Genomic DNA, 17,054 nt, shown 5'->3' with positions numbered 1-17,054 from the left:
AGGACAAAATGTTTTTGGACTACATTGAATTTATTCAAAGTTTTCAAAAATAATTCAAAGTCCATAAAACTTAATTTGAACACAAAATAATTTACAGGGTAAGAAGTATCGATATTGTTCTTACAATATTGATACCACATGAACAGTATCGATGTTGTTCTAATAGTATCGATACTCCCATTGTAGTATCGATATTGTCCCATTGGTTTTAAATGTGTTTATATTCTAGTATGCAAATTTTGTACTGACACTATGCAAGTATCGATACTGTAAACCCTAGTATCAATACTCTCCAAGCCCAACGGTAAAAAAATAGGTAGTTTTTATTATAGCAGTTGTTGCGTGTTGTGAGTACTACAAATTATATACAAATAATGTGCAAGTATACACAATCACAATAAGTAATAAAGTGATGAGTATCATCTCCACAGGGATTGGAGGGCTTTTAAAAGATTGTTACAGCTAGGAATAAGTGTCACTAACTAATCCTGAATATTTAAGTCTAATGATATAAACAAAGAAAATATGCAATGGCAAATGATATGAACAGATGGAAAAAGTTTGTCGAGGCAAGAAAAGTGTGAAGTGAAGTAAACATATAAATTTTGTCGTGACAAGAAAATAATTTATAATGAGTAAAAATGAAAATGTTGGGACAATGTAAAATGGTAAAAAATAGCAAATAAATGGAATAACTTGATAATCCTCACACGGGAAACTACTTCAGAAATGATTGGTGGGAGACACTTAAGGAGATGAAAACGTATCTCTCTAGCTGATTTAGTCTACTAATGCCTTACCTGCTCAACGGAGTTTGCTAAAAGTTTTCTCACTATCTCTAGTCATAAGAACCTAACAGAATATAATGCCATTGTATATCCTCTCAGTCTCAACTATGGCAACCTACACTATTGATGACACACTACCCCACTTAGTCATTGAAATCCTAGCTTAGTATCTCTCAAGAACTAAAAGATTAGGCATAGTGATTAACTATATCCCATTGATTATGTTAATCTTACTCAAGTTTCTCTCGAACACTTAAGAATTAATGTCTAATTTCTCTCGAACATCTAGTCTTTATCTAAGAAATGGACACTCTCATGCCTCCTAGAATCTTAGAAGATGACACACATAAACAAAACAAGTAAAATCAAAAGATAAACATTAATCAACCATTAAAACAAAGTTTTCAAGCATCCATCAAATGAACCCCACCAAATATAGCTTAGTTCATAGTGGGGTTCGAATAAACCATGGAAAATATCCAATCATTCATTCAACCAAACAACGCAAATAAGTTTTTAATATTTAACAATGGAGCAAAGGTTAGAGAAAAAACACTCGGTGTGCACGGCCGGTGCTTCCTCAAACCACCATGAATGGATATAGCGTGAGCTCCTCTCATATGCTTACGCCACTTCCTCGAGCTTCACCAATGGAGGAACACCAAGAAAAATGGAGGAAGAAAACGATGGAGAGAATAGAGAAAATGATGATTTTTCAAGCTTGGTAACCGTCCTCTTCTCTCTCTTGTGTGGTGTCATTTTATAATAAAAATATCTAAGGGTATTCTTGTGAATTTCACACTCAAAATACCCATCATACCCCCAAATTCATTTTTTGGGCATGAAGCTTATCTCTACATGTGGCAGTGGACCCCTTTAGGCGGTTACAAATAGCAAACGCGTGCTTTGACAGTTGTTCTCTTGCGAAAATATATTTTTGTCCTTTTCTGTGCTAGAAATGCCAAGGCATTGCAGTCTGCTTCAGTAACCTATGATGCCACAACATTCTTCTCAGCTCACCCTATGCTCATTTTTTTATGCACATCACTAACCAAACACACATTTCCCATCAAATAACACATTAACAAAAGAAAAAAACACAACCACCGCAAATGCAACTATATGAATCTAAAATGACCTATATGAACCCTTAGATAAACAATAACTTAAGTAAAAAATGACTTAAAAGTAACATTTTTTTACAGAGTTATCAACAATATAGATACTCCCAGCCCGAGTATCGTTACTCCATTGTTTGTAGTATTTTAATCCCCAACGTCTCCAAACCATCCCCAACATCAAGAAACGGTCACAAACACATTCCAACATACAAAAAGAAGTTGAAGACACTTAAAGAAGATTACAAAACCTATCCGAGCAATCCACATCAAGAGAAAATCTATTTCAATCTTATTTTTCTTTTCTCTTGTAAATAGAGTGTTTTAGTGAGCTTAATTATGTAAAAACCTTCATTTGAGAGTTTTTCTTGTTTACATTTATTTATCCTTTTGTGAAAGGAATTTGGTTCTAGTTTAGCCATTGAAAGCTAAGGAGTTGTAAAAGATTACTCTTTATACTAGAAAAATACAAAAAAAATTAGTGAATTTGTTAGAAAATCCTTAGTGTGGAGCTAAGGTAGTGGTTGTAAACTTGGTTGAAAAGTCAAACCACTATAAATCATTGTGCATATTTCCTATTCTTCATCTATATACTCCCAAAAAATTTATTTGGCCAATTCACCCCCTCTTGACACATTTTCGGTTGATCGATTGATCTTTAAAAATCCTAACAATTGGTATAAGAGCGGGTTACAAATCAAGGTTTAACAACCTTGTGAAGATCCTTGAAGCTGTCTATTAAATTTTCGAAGCAACTGATCGAGAAGATGACTCCTATTATCTTGAGGACTCTCACTCTATCCACATGCCTCCTTACTTTAATAGAGCAAATTACTCATATTGGAAGAATAAGATGATGTTGTTCATCCAAGATACCAACCCTGCAGTTTGGGATGCCATCATCGACGGTTTTCCTCCTCCTTCAAGGAATCGAAAGGATTGGACAATTGAAGATAGGAAGCTTGCCTAACTCAAATCCAAATCCATGCACATCATCTTTTGTGCTCTTGGTCCAGACAAATATAGTAGAGTATTTTCATGCTCTAATGCTAAGGAGATTTGGGGCAAGTTAGAGGTGACCCATGAAAGAACAAGCCAAGTGAAAAAGTCCAAGATTGATATTCTCACTCTCAACTATGAGAACTTCAAGATGAAGCCCGATGAATACATTAAGATGATGTCAGATTTATTCACTTCAATCTTAAATGATTTGAAGAACTTTGGGAAGGTTTATACCAATGAAGAAGTAGTGAGAAAGATGCTTGCCTTATTACCTACATCTTGGAAAGACAAAGAAAATGTCATTAAAAAAGCCAAGGACTTGGAGCTATATACCCTCGATGAGCTCATCTATTCTTTATTCATTCATGAGGTGAAACTCCAAAGTAATAAGGTAGAAGAAGAAGAGAAGAACAAGAAAAAGAATGAGGTAGAAATTGCCTTCAAATCCACCAATGAGAGCAATCAAGACTCAAGTGAAGAGATGGATGAAGATGAAGATATGTCTAAACTCTTCAAAAGATTCACAAAATTCATGTCTTCTAAAGAAAAAGAAGTGAAGCATGAACCGAGTGAGAAAAAGAGTCCCCCGGTGTGCTTTGAGTGCCAAATAATGGGACATATCAAATATGAATGTCATCTTTTTAAAAAAGAGATCGAACAAAAAAACATTTGTGGCGGTTTAGAGTGATGAAGACAACTCTGATGATGAAAAAGTAGCCAATCTTTTCCTTATGGCCATCGAATAAGATTCAATAGTAACTTCTAACTCTAGTAATTTAAATTAATATTGTTTTAAAGAGTTATAAGATGCATATGATGAATTATATTCAGTATTTGAGACCATGAATTCGAAATATAAGAAATTAATTTCAAAATTTAAAGTTGAAAATGATTTTGAAAGTAAAAATTTGATTCAGAAAAACAAAATAAAATTTTTAAAATTTATTTAGAGCTTTCAAAAATAAAAACAACGATTTAGAAAAATAAAATTTTGATTTGAAAGTTAAGCTTGAAAGCTTAACAAAAGAAAAATAATTAATTTCTCAAAACAATTCATCATGTTTAAAAATGTTAAAATGCTCACATTGTCATTTTCATGGTCACATGGAATATACTTTTCCCTTAAAACTTAGAAAACAATTTAAAATTAGACAAGTATGAGTTCCTAAGGGAACAAGGGGCATTACCACTAATAATCAAGGATCCAAAGAAATTTGGATACCAAAATCAAAATGAATGTCTTTTGTGAATGTGTAGGAGCAATGGTGAAAAAGGTGAGATATTCAAATGCTCTAGCCACACTTGATATGGAATGGGTAACCTCTAAACTCAAATTTTTTTTATCTTGCATAATTTGTTGCCTTTTTGTTTTATGCATGCACAAGTAAGCTTAAATGATTATGTGTGTTTTCAATCTCATGTATGTTAAAATGTATTATGATAGACATTTTTTTTTTGGTTTTAATGATCTTTCATAAATATTTGTTCATCATAATGATTTTAGATCAAATTTGATTTTAATGTATTTGTTTTTACAAATTTTAATTTTGAACCTTAAATCTAAATGTTTATGCTTGTGATGTTATTGCAAATGATATCTCTCTAACAATTGATATCAATTTTTCAAATGCATAACATTTTTGGATAGCTTTATGCATATGAGCTTTAATGTCTCATGTTAATATTGCATAAAGTAGTTTAGACTTTGATTTATTGAATTTCATGTGTTACTAAAATATTTTTTCATCTTTATTGAGATTCAATAGTTTTTAAGTGTTAAATTTTCAAAGTCAAATTTAATTTTTTGGAATGCTTTTGTTGAGGGGGAGATTTTGATTTTTCAAATGATTTTTATGTTAAAATTTCTACTTACTCTCCATTGCTATTTTTGAACATAAATGTTTCAATTATTTTTTATATAAAAAGGGAGAGAAATATAGGTTTGAAAAACTCAATTTCAAGAATGAAAAAAGGGGGAACTTTAATATTTTTCAAAATATTTCTCTTTTCCATTAAAGATTTTATTAAGGAGAATTTTTGGGAAAAAATCATTTTTCAAATGTTTTGTTATATCAAAAAGGGAGAGATTGTTAAACTTATTTTGATATAACAAATTTAAGGGTAAAATGTTTTTGGACTAAATTGAATTTATTTGAAGTTTTAAAAAATAATTCAAAGTCCAAAAAACATAAATTTGAACATAAAAAATTTTCAGGGCAAGAAGTACCGATACTGTTTTTACAGTATATATACCACATGAACAGTACCAATATTGTTCTTGTAGTATCAATACCCAAGGTAAGAGAAGTATCGATACTCCCATGGCAGTACCGATACTGCCTATTGGTTTTAAATGTGTTTAGATTCCAGTATGCGAATTTGGTACTTATATATGCAAGTATCGATACTATAAACCCTAGTATCGATACTCCAAGCTCAACGGTCGAAAAAAGCTAGTTTTTATTAGAGTAGTATCGATACTCCTAGCCCGAGTATCGATACTCCCTTGTTTGGGCAGTTTTATTTTGTAGCATTTTAGTCCATAACGGCTCCAAACCATCCCTAACGGCAAGAAACGGTCACAAACACATTCCAACATATAAAAAAGTTGAAGAAGGTTACAACACCTATCAAAGCAATCCACATCAAGAGAAAAACTCTTTCAATCTTATTTTTCCTTTTCTCAAGTAAATAGTGTTTTAGTGAGCTTAATTGTGTAAACATCTTCCTTTGAGAGGTTTTCTTGTTTACAAATATTTATCCTTTTGTGAAAGGGGTTTGGTTATAGTTTAACTATTGAAAACTAGGGAGTTGTAACCCCCTACACCCCGCCTATGCATTTCGACTAAGTCTAGAAGATTACATTCACGGTTCAAAAAAACATTTTCCAAAAATATTTTCGATCAATGTAAAATCACATTATAAATGGAATTTAAGTACATAATAATTTTCTCATGAATATAAAACTAAATAGTTAAAAATTTAATTTAAAACATGTCATAAAATTTGGATCATCATAAACCCAATATCAGTAACAAAAGCAATAGTCATCACTGAAACAAATATTTTGAAATAAAGGCCTATGTTACCAAAATAAAGTCAACTTGCAAGATAAAAATATTATAATCAGATGTGCTACAAGGGTTGTGTTGATCCTCCAAGTGTTTGATTCGGGTGTCTAACCAAAAGTATCTGAAAGGAAGAAAACATTTTCGAAAAGTAAGCTAAGCTCAGTGTGTCCCAACATTACGATAAAATCATGATAGGTACACTAAACAAGTCATAGTCCAGTAAATCTCATAAAATCATACTGCAATAAATCTCATAAAAGAGTTAACCTAAGGGAACATCTTAAGGCCTGAGAGCCTACCCAAGAAAGATTTTGGGGTCATGGGGCCTACCTAAGAACACATCTTAGGGCTGCAGGGCCTACCCGAGAATGATCTCAGGACCGTAGAGCCTACCTAAGAGTCATATTAGGTCCATAAAAATTTTCCAGCTTGATCAGAGTTGTACTTTATAAATCAGTATCTCAAAAATACAATTGCACCGTGACATAATTTCCATAAATCCTTAATCATTGTAATCATATACCAGTGCAAACCAAAAATCAGATAGCAGTCATAATGCATAAGCCATTACATTAATTCGGTGCATCAATAAAACATTAACCATAGATTCCAGTGTACCACATGTTATAATAATAAAACAATTAAGTAATATATAGGGAACACACCTCGATAATAGGTTCAAACAGTAGATCTATTATGTACCGGCCTCGCTACGCTCAACTACAGTTTTTGAACCTAATTCATAACAATACTATATTACTGGTGGGTAACATAATTAATTTATGAAATCATAAGATTTACATGTCATACGAGTGAATATTGGTGCACGCGGTCTAACGGATTAAGAGGAGTTGGGTCGAGCCGTCGAGTGATAAGGAGAGCCTCTTGTACCTTCAAACAATAATAATTTATCAGTCTCAAATCTTACTTTAATCATTCAAAGCTAAAACTCTTAAGTATATATGCATGTTTCGGGGTTGACTGATAATTTGGAGGCTTTCGAGTTTGAATTTGGCCAGACGGACTGTTGAATCGAATTCAGGACGTCGAAAAAACATAAAATATGTATTTTCAAAAATTGACTTTTTGGTCAAAGTCAACGGGGTTGACTGACGATTTCAAGGCTTTCGGGTTCGAATTTTGAAAAACGGACTTCGAATTCGGACTCAGGACGTTAAAAACAAAAAATATAACTTTTCAAAAAATTTGACTTTTTAGTCAAAGTCAACGGTCAACGAGTCGGGTCAACGGGTCGGGTCGGGTCGGGTTAGGTCAAACCGGTTCGGATCGGTCAAACCGGTTCAAACTGGTCAAAACTGCCCAGCCACCATTTTGAAGCTCCCCTACGCGCATGGGCGGCGTGTGAGCCCACTTCTGATGTCCTAAAAATTCTCGAAAATTTTCCTAAAATTCTTTTAAGCAATTTCAAGACACTTACCAAGCTCGATTCAAAAATTTGAACGGTGGACAGCTCGATTTCAACATGTTGGAAACTTCGACTTCCTCACCTACCTCACGCACCGGCGACGACGAAGACGAAGACGCAACGGACACCGGTGGACTCGGAACGACGCAAGGAACACGATGGTGTGGGAGGTGTCGAAAACGGAGCAACGATCGGCGATGAATTGACTTCACGACGATTTTGTTAAAAAAAGTTAAAAATTTAACTCGAAATTCACGGCGTTTGACAACGTTTCAGTACGATTGGTTTACGGGGTTTTGTTCACCTCTCGACGACTAACACGATGGAGGTTTCAAATTGACGATCGGTGGCCGGACAGCATCGGGATCGAGTTTGAAAGGAGGGTGTTGGAGGAGGTAATTTGAGCTTTTGTTTTCTAATTTTGAAATCAGAAAACAAGTATATAACAAAGTTTTCTGTCGACACTCCTTGGATAAATTCAGGGCTTGGTCCCTGAATTTCCTTTAACTCTAAAACAGGATTCAAGTTTTCAAAACTTTTAATTTAATCCTCAAATTTCACCCAATTTCTTAAATATTTTTTTCGGGTTGTTACAGGAGTTGTAAAAGATTACACTTGAGCCTAGAAAAAGAAAGAACAAATTAGTGAATTTGTTAGAAAATCCTTAGTGTGGAGCTAAGGTAATGAATGTAGACTCAGTTGAAAAGTCAAACCACTATAAATTGTTGTGCATGTTTCCTATCCTTTCCTACTCCCAAAATTTTTATTTGGCCAATTCACCCCCTCTTGACACATTTTTTGTTGATCGTTTGAGCTTCAAAAATCCTAATATTTTTCTTTTTTTCTTCTTATTTCATTTCTCTTCTTCTTCCTTCCTTTAAAGCCTTATCTCATGAGTATGCAATGATCCAATGAGTTCATCAAGAGTAATAACTTCAAGATCTTTAGCTTCTTCAATATTCGTCATCTTGGATTCCCATGAAATTGACAAACTATTAAGAAACTTTCTCACAATTTTCTTATTTAGTTGAATTTCCCAAAAGCGCTAAGCTTGTTGATGTTGCCGGTAATTTAATCAGACAGGACTTCAATGTCTTTATTACGCTTTATTTTGAAATTCTCATAATTAAGTGTGAGAATGTCAATCTTCGATTTTTTTCACTTGAGTTATGTTAGTTGCATCAATCATACGAAATATGCCAAAAGGGGGTGAATTGACCTTTTAAAAATTTTGAGAAAGCAACCAGAAAATAAAAAAATTTGCATAATGATTTTACAGTGGTTCAACTTCTAAACCAAGTTTACATCCACTAACTTAGCATCCACACTAAGGATTTATCAAATCCACTAGATTTGCTAACCTTTGAGGATAAGGTGTAACCTTACAACAACACACAAGGTTTATACCTCAAAACCTTGCTTACACCCTCTTCATAAGAAGAATTACTAATAAAGCAAACAATTGAGAAAACCTGAAAACCTCTCAGTATCGGTATTGTTATTTTAATATCGATACTCTTACCCAGAAATCTCTCTCTTAGGCTCGAGAAACACAAAAAAATCATCCCAAAGGTCTTAGTTTGGTCTTAAATCATGTACAAAAGCTTTGGAAAGTTACTTAGGGTCATAAAGTACCATAAAAATACATGCCTTACATAAAAAATATCATTTATGGCATAAATCAAGCATAAACCCAAAAATGATTAAATACTTAAATTTTAACAAATCTTCATTCTTATGAAAGCCTGAACACCACAAAAGATTAAAAATACACTATCTTGATGCTAGAATCTCGAAATAAAACTCCTTTAGCTAGCTATCACTCTCCTCCAAGACTTGGATGATAAAACGATCACTTCCTCTAGCAAAATAAGAAACCCAATGCTTGAATCTTCAAAACAAGGTTAATGGAGATATTAGAGACGAATTTGAAGCTTAAAGTGAGCATAAAAGAGCTCAAGGAACTTACCCTTAGCTATGACGCTTAGAAAAGAAGAATGGGGAAATGAGAAGTAATGAAGAAAATGTAGAGAATAAGAAAATGAAAAGAGATAAAAGGCTTCTCATCTTTTCAAAATAGGGTAATTACATTATTGGTCCTTCAACTTTCTACTATACAAGGATCCATTTTTTTACAGATGGGGATCAATTCACATCCAAGCCCACACTCGATCCAACGACTTTAATTGAAACCTTCACGCAGTTCACTTACCTCTCGGGTAAACCTGAAACTACTAACTTAAAATTTGGGGTGTTACAAAATATGTTTGCACAATTAAAACACTCACATAATACATGCTTGAGCAAAATAAACAATTTAACTCAAGAGTGTGTTTACAATAAGGAATTTGACAAATTAAGCACAAAAGAATACATTGATGTTGGTAGGTTGGTTCAATATTATTCTTGATGACCTTGAGGACCTTCAATTTATATATTCTATATCAATTCTAGTATTTTGAAGACTTGGGAGTCATTATAGCCATTACTTACAATCAAAAATAATATTTAATGCACAAGGGATCGATCCTTTAGTCAAATAGATCGATCATTTTTCTAAGGGATTTCAGAGTTCGAGCTTCTTTTTCATTTCATTTCAATTTTAAATTTCTCAAATTTTAAAACAAATGGGTTTCGGAGCTCGTTTTTTCAGGAGCTCATGAACGGTGGTTAATTTGTTAGAAGCTTGAGCTTCAATTTCCATTTCATTTCTTCTAAATTTTCTCAACTTCCATCATTGTATTCGCCAACCAATCATTCTAAAACACTATGAAAATCTTCAATTTTCTCTCGATTGCTAACTATCTTCTTCATATTAAATTTATGAGAGTTGTTTTCAAAAAGAAGTAATTCATTTTGTAAATAATGTTGTCTAAAATCTGTTTTAAACGGATTTTATTAAGTGATTTTAGTTATAAAAAATATTATTTAAGCAGCTTTCATTGTACGAATAAAATTAAAGAAATTCTAAATAAGCAGTATATTGTAATGAGTCTATATTATTTAAAAAACCGAATGAGAATATATTTGCGCTTAGAGCAACTCCAGTGTTGCGTTGGAGTAGAGTATAATCTCTACTTTGGAGACTCCAGCACTGTGCCAACAATGATATCTACTTTAGCGAGTTTTACGATACATCTAGAGTTTTACGATAGTTGCGCTACAAAATTTTTTGGTTATTTTTATGATTTTTGGTTTTTATTTTTTACTATCTTTTGTTATTTTCTTTTTATTTTCCTTTTATTTATTATATTATTTTCTCTTATTCTATCTTTTATGTTTTTTATTGTAATTTCTACACAATAAAATAAAAATTAAACATAATATAATATATTCAAGTAGATTAAATTGTAAGATAAATAAAAATACATTGAAATTAGATAAATAAACATACTAATTTTTTGAAACATAAAAATACAACAAACATAAAAACATAAAAAATACTAATAAAACTCAAATAACATTTTATGAATTGTAATTATGTAATTTATGTTTTTTGTATTATTATTATTATGAATTGTAATTTTTTTATTTATTTATATTTTCGTAATGTTATTTATGAATGTTTTATTTATATTTTTTATCTTGATATTTATTAAAAATATATATATTTTATTTTATATTTGTAAAATCAATACTATAATAATTAAATATTATGAATAAAACAGAGTTAAAGGTAATAGAGAGATAATATTTTAAATGAATTAATGTTTCATCTTTAAAGTAGAGATAGAAATATTCTAAAATAGAAATGAGGGTAGGAGATAATCTCCCCTAAAATCGAGTACATGGACCAAGAGATGAGAGGCGCGTTCAATACAAGGAATGGTGGAAGTGTAAAAACGGAGTTGCTGGAGGGCAATGTGTTCATGGCAGCCAAAAAGCTGTACTTAGAAAGGTTTTAAATAATATGATGGAGGAAACATAATTTTCTTTTCAAATCCCAATATGTATATATAAATCCACCCAATATTTGCCTGTCTCTATATACCTCTCCGATTGAAGTAAGGTATTCTTATCCTCCTTTTTATATATGATTTCGTTTGGTTGAAATTAGATGGGAAGAAATGGATTTTATTTTATATCAAAAAATTGAATTTTGTGTTTTGCATATGATACAGTAATCACCGGGTTCGATTCTGTCTCACAAGATCGGCCTAATTAATATTTCAGGTAAGGATTAAGGGTTTTCTGCCTTTTCCCCTCTTTTTTAAAGTTCTTTCCACCTGGTTGTGCTTGATTTGGGTCAATTTGGTGTTTAGGGTTTTTGCTAAGAGTTTTGAACTTTTTTACTTGAGAAGTGTAAAGAGAAATTAGAAATTTGTTTGCTTACTGAGAGTTTTTAGTGTGGATTAAGATCAGTTTATATATTTTAATTATGAGCTGGGAGACTCTGGACTATCTGCTTACTTCTGAAACTAATCGTATTCGTAAAATTGATGAAGTTTGTGAGAAATGTTTAGCAGGGAAGATTTGTAGGAATAGCCTTGGCTTGATAGCTGAAATAATTTTATCTGTTGCGAAGATTGGGAAATTACTACCTTTGAGCAATGGAAGATAGGTTTTTGTTATATGATTTTGCTGAACTAGATCTAATCTTATGGTTATGGTTGCAAACATAGTGATTCTTGAGCCTGTATTACGAGCACCATTAGCTTGTTATCGTGCTAAACTGGTGTTAATAAGGACACTTCGTATTAGATTTATGTATGTGTCTTTTGTTTTGGCAGCTTCATAATGTTCTCTCTTGCTCCATTCTTTGCATCTTGGATTTGTTCCAACTCTTCATTTTTTTACCACATTTTTGGACATGAGCATGGGAATATTACTCCAAAAAAACTTGGAATAAATTGAACATGCCCCATGTTGGATACATACATATATTATTGATGTTCCCCTTTGATTGTGATAATTTGTATTAGGTACCAGTTCTTATCAAGTAAATTGATCATTTGCATGAATATGGGCTCATGCCTTCTATGTCCATAAAGCGCCATGCTTTCCCATCTGACATTTATTGATGTGGAACTTTAGGAGTTGAATGTCTTGTGGTTCTTCCCCTTTTTTGTATGTTCTTGTGTACCTCCTCCATTTTGGGTCATTGACTGTTGGTTGGTTAAGTTGCAGGAGAGTAGAGAAGATGGACTCTCATGATGAGACAGGCCGCCAATCTCCGGAAGGTCCCATCCTGTGTATCAATAACTGTGGTTTTTTTGGAAGTGCAGCTACCATGAATATGTGCTCCAAGTGTCACAAGGCAATGATCCTGAAGCAGAAGCAGCTGCAAGTGCAAGTCATAGCATCATCCATTGGAAGCATTGTTAGTGGCAGCTCTAGTGGGAATGATAACGAACCATCTATAGCACCTGCTTTGGCTGTACAATCCGGAAATTTCGAGTCAAAAATTGAATCATCCATCGATCCATCCCTTAAGAAATTTGATGGGATGAAAACAAAAGAGGGTCCCAACAGGTGTACTGCGTGTCACAAGCGTGTCGGTTTGACAGGATTTAACTGCAGGTGTGGAAACACCTTCTGCGCAGCTCATCGGTACTCCGACAAACACAACTGTCCTTTCGACTACAGGACCGCCGCTCGAGATGCTATTGCTAAAGCCAACCCTGTAGTCAGGACCGAGAAGCTTGATAAGATTTAAAGTGTCGAGGATGAAGGTGGAGATTTGTGTAATGAAATACGATGTTTCTCCTACGCATTTGTGTCATCAGCTCAATCATAATGAAGGTTAATGTAAATTGGGTGCTTTGTCTCATCATCATGCGTCCCCTTGATTGATATAAAAGAGCTGCAAAGTCCATGATAGGGAGGACATCGTTGCAGTGTAAGGAAAGTTTGTATTCCTTGTAGGTTGGCGTAACATGACGTTCGCCCCAATTTGTATGTCTTTATTTTATGCTGGTTTGATGGGAACATCGACATGATTACCTTGTAATGCTTCTTCTTCTTTTTTATATATATATAATTCTATATTCAAGTAGTTGAGCCTATAAAGTATGTGTGCAGTAGAAAAAATTTGAACAGACGATATCTTGTAAACATCCCAAACTAATAAAAAAATTATATTCAAGTTGAACCTATCAAATTTATTATTAGGCCATCTCCATCTCCCTTATAGAGTTCTTCAATATGTGCAATGATGGAAACTAACAATTCAACAACATTAGAAAACAAAAACGTAACTAATAAAAGCTTCTTAATCATAGTTTGTTCTATGATTTTACAACATGAATCAATCAACCTCATGACCCAAGTATTAGACTGAACGGCCGAGTTAGTAATAGTATTTATATGGTACAAGATATATTCAATCCAGTCATGAAACCTAGTTATAAATGGTGAGGCCTCTCCTCTACTTCCTCATAGTTTCTAATATTCGATATTATATACAATACTAGCTACCATTTAAACTATTTTCCCATAAATCTAACCCTTGAAACTTCTTCAGAATTCATAGCTCCATCTTCAGTTGATTTGCGTGCAATGTCGCTGCACTGAAGTTGCAACAGATGTTTAATTATTGTTATCAGTTGACATTAGGACAAATATATAACTCATTAGTATGAATCGATAAATTATGACTAATATCAAACTTTATAAATGTTACATGCAGCAAACATCTCAAAGCTGACAACAAATAATTTACTAGACACCCCTCCCAACCTGCTTCCCCCCAAGTTATCAAGTGTAAGTATGATAAATTGATAATAGCCACTGCAGATAATGAAATGGGCAAATATTTTGTTGGTTGCCCATTGGCCATTTTAACCAAGGGAAGTAGTAGTTCAAGTATTTATAGTTTAAGCTGGAACTTGAAAGTTCGCAATGGTTCAAAATGTTACACAGTTGTCTGCATATTTACTGATCATAGTAGTTCGAAAGCAATGTACCTGAATTTGCCGAGGAGTCGTAAGTTAAAAGTGAGTTCTCTGGAGTAATGTAATTATGGCAGACTTCTTCTCTTCCCCAAACAGGCTGCTAAAGTGCATCAAAATGCCATTGGTGTTGATATGGTTGTCTGTGTCCATTGCCTAGAACCTCAGGCCACATCACAGGCATAACCAAGCTGAGGAAGTTGCTGTCCATTGGAGATCCACTCTACACATGTTAAAAGATGGTCAGCCATGTTAGTAGAAGCTTTCAGGTAACAAAATCAACAGCTATTATCCTGTCATCGGAAGAGAGATTTGATGGACTACTGTGTAACTGAAACATTGTATAGGTACTTATTCCTAACATAATCTACTGCATGGTTAATTTATCATCTTCTCTAATTATCAATTTTCATAACAATATGTCATTTCACTACAGAGGGTAACATGTTCTGCTAAGCAGCATAGCATGTCGTATAGGTACTTATTTCTAACATAATCTTGCATGGTTACTTTATTATCTTCTCTAATTATCAATTTACATGACAATATGTAGTAAGAGGGTAACATGTTCTGCTAAGCAGCATTGCATGTCGTATGAGACCCATGAATTTCAATAATTTCTTGCAATCATGGACCTTCATGTATGGACCCACCATTCTGATCCTCCATAGCAATGATACACCTTCATTCAGCTGACTGGCAGCCATTGTTCCCATTCAAACATTAATGAATTGGTAGAAGGAAGTTGGTGGTCCAGACATGATCAACTGTCCACTAAATAATAATGAGGATCAGTCTTCTAAGAAAATGGGTAGGAATCCAGTGGAAGAAGCCATAAAATAAAGTGTATACCGGTTGGGCTTTACCGATCTACATTACAAGCTCATAACGAACAATCCTCGAATGAAAAAGAATTTTTCATGAAACTCCTTCCATAAAGGTGCTCCAGAGGAATACAGAAGTAGCTTAATTCCCACCAAAGTTATAAAAGGCAACATTGCAGAGCTACTAGAAACAAGAATGGGAAGAATCACCAGAAAAGCTTTCGATTTCCGACTTTGGCTTACACATAAAATGCAAAAGTGCTCAAACTTACCTCTGATGTTAATATATTATCAAGGTTGACATCAATTACTGGGTTCACTGCTGCAAGTATCATTGGTAAAAACTGCAACCAAAGAAATTTTTTTTACAAGAATCAGACCATGGGAATGGAAGATACTGCAAGTAAAACCACATCAAAATGATACAATATGTCAGTCTAGAGGGATCTTTGCTAAAATTTTGCAAATTTTTCATGTTATTGTTGGGAGGCAATGCAAATAACTCCATTTAACCTGCAAAGGATGCTAACAGTAAGAACCAAGAGAAAAACCAACATTGTAAGGGTCCTCCTACACATCAGTGAACCCCACATAAAACTCCTGGTAAATATGTAATATGATTAATCCCAGGTCACCAGACTTTCATGATCATTTAAAGGTAATTTTTTTAAACAAGACACTAATTTTTTCAAAATGCATATGATATTTAAAAAGAAAAATTGGGGTAGAAGATCTAATGGCTCATCTAGTGGCCAAGTCCCGGGTCTTGCTCTGTACCTTATCATTCCAATTGCGTCACTTAAGAAAGTGTAGCAATTCATATTACTACAACAAACTTTCTCGTGTCAAAGAAAAATAAAATCCAATGCATCATTTGGGGCTATCTAACATATTGTTCACTTGAATTAGCACATTGACCATCTGAAACTGTCTGATTGTAAACCACTACGAAATAAACATGGTTGTATTCTCGGGAACACACCATTTGTAGTTGGATCTTGTGTTGACGTGGAGTTCAAAGTACGAGCAACAATTATAGTTTGAGAATCTATCCTTAGTCTTGGACTAAAACCACTATTAGCAATATAATTGTCCATTTGTTCATGTTCCTCATTTAGTGCGCGAACCTGCTAGTTTTTAACTGGATTAGAAATTTGAGTCATATTACCATTTTCCTACTATTGACTTGCTAACTCTGTTGAAGGTTGTAGTTTACTAGTTGAAGACTCATGTCGCATCATAAGAATTTCCAAAAACCTCGAAGATGTCACAACTAACGACACACCCATTGAACAATCTTCACTCAGAAGCACATCATATGTGCTTGCAGCACTCCTGAAAGTAATATTTTTAGCTGCGAATAAAAACATTACTAGCATAAAAAACAACATTACAAGGAATAAAAATCCGTACCAGTTTCATCCAAACATTTGTACCCTTTATGAAACGAACTACATCCCAAAACACACATTGTTTAGATAAAAAAAAAAAAGCTTGTGACGATTGAAGGGTCGCAACAGCGGATAACATACACAACCAAAAACTCGAGCCAACGAATAATCTAGTTGTTGATTAAACAAGGCTTCATATGATGTTTTCCCTTTAGCACACCAGTAGGCAACCTGTTTATTAAGAACACAATAGTGGTAAAAGCATAACTCCAAAATTTCAAAGGTAAAGAATCTTGAGCCAACAAAGTTAACCTCATTTGAACAACATGTCGATGTTTATGTCAGCCTTTCCATTTTGTTCAAATGTGCTTGGGCAGGTAATGTGATGCTGAATCCCATTCTCAACGAGCCAATTTGCTATAGCTTGTTACTCTCCACCACCTTCTGTTTATAAACTTTAATTTTCTGTCCAAACTGAACTTCCACCATCTTATGAAAATTAATAAAACATTAAAGAACATCGGACTTATGTTTGATCAAGTAC

The 17,054-nt window shown here is 33.6% G+C and overlaps 1 protein-coding gene across 4 annotated transcripts; it reads left to right on the top strand.

Annotated features, from left to right (window-relative positions):
• The first annotated feature begins 11,205 nt into the window (after positions 1-11,205).
• On the top strand, positions 11,206-13,398 carry LOC120126049 (zinc finger A20 and AN1 domain-containing stress-associated protein 8-like). Of its 4 annotated transcripts, none has more exons than XM_039144352.1 (3): positions 11,206-11,409; positions 11,527-11,578; positions 12,533-13,398. In XM_039144352.1, exon 3 carries the CDS (start codon positions 12,546-12,548, stop codon positions 13,059-13,061), a length of 516 nt encoding a protein of 171 aa, XP_039000283.1. In that variant the 5' UTR covers positions 11,206-11,409; positions 11,527-11,578; positions 12,533-12,545; the 3' UTR covers positions 13,062-13,398. The 4 variants fall into 4 exon arrangements, with proteins under 4 accessions (XP_039000283.1, XP_039000282.1, XP_039000281.1 ...); XM_039144351.1 differs by having other exon boundaries at positions 12,527-13,398; XM_039144350.1 differs by having other exon boundaries at positions 11,206-11,414.
• Positions 13,399-17,054: the final 3,656 nt, after the last annotated feature.

This window comes from Hibiscus syriacus, unplaced genomic scaffold (genome assembly GCF_006381635.1).
Source record: "Hibiscus syriacus cultivar Baekdansim isolate YM2019G1 unplaced genomic scaffold, ASM638163v2 tig00110450_pilon, whole genome shotgun sequence".
Taxonomy (NCBI): Eukaryota; Viridiplantae; Streptophyta; class Magnoliopsida; order Malvales; family Malvaceae; genus Hibiscus; species Hibiscus syriacus.
Note: the sequence above shows the minus strand (reverse complement) of the source record. Positions and strands in the feature narration are given on the sequence as shown.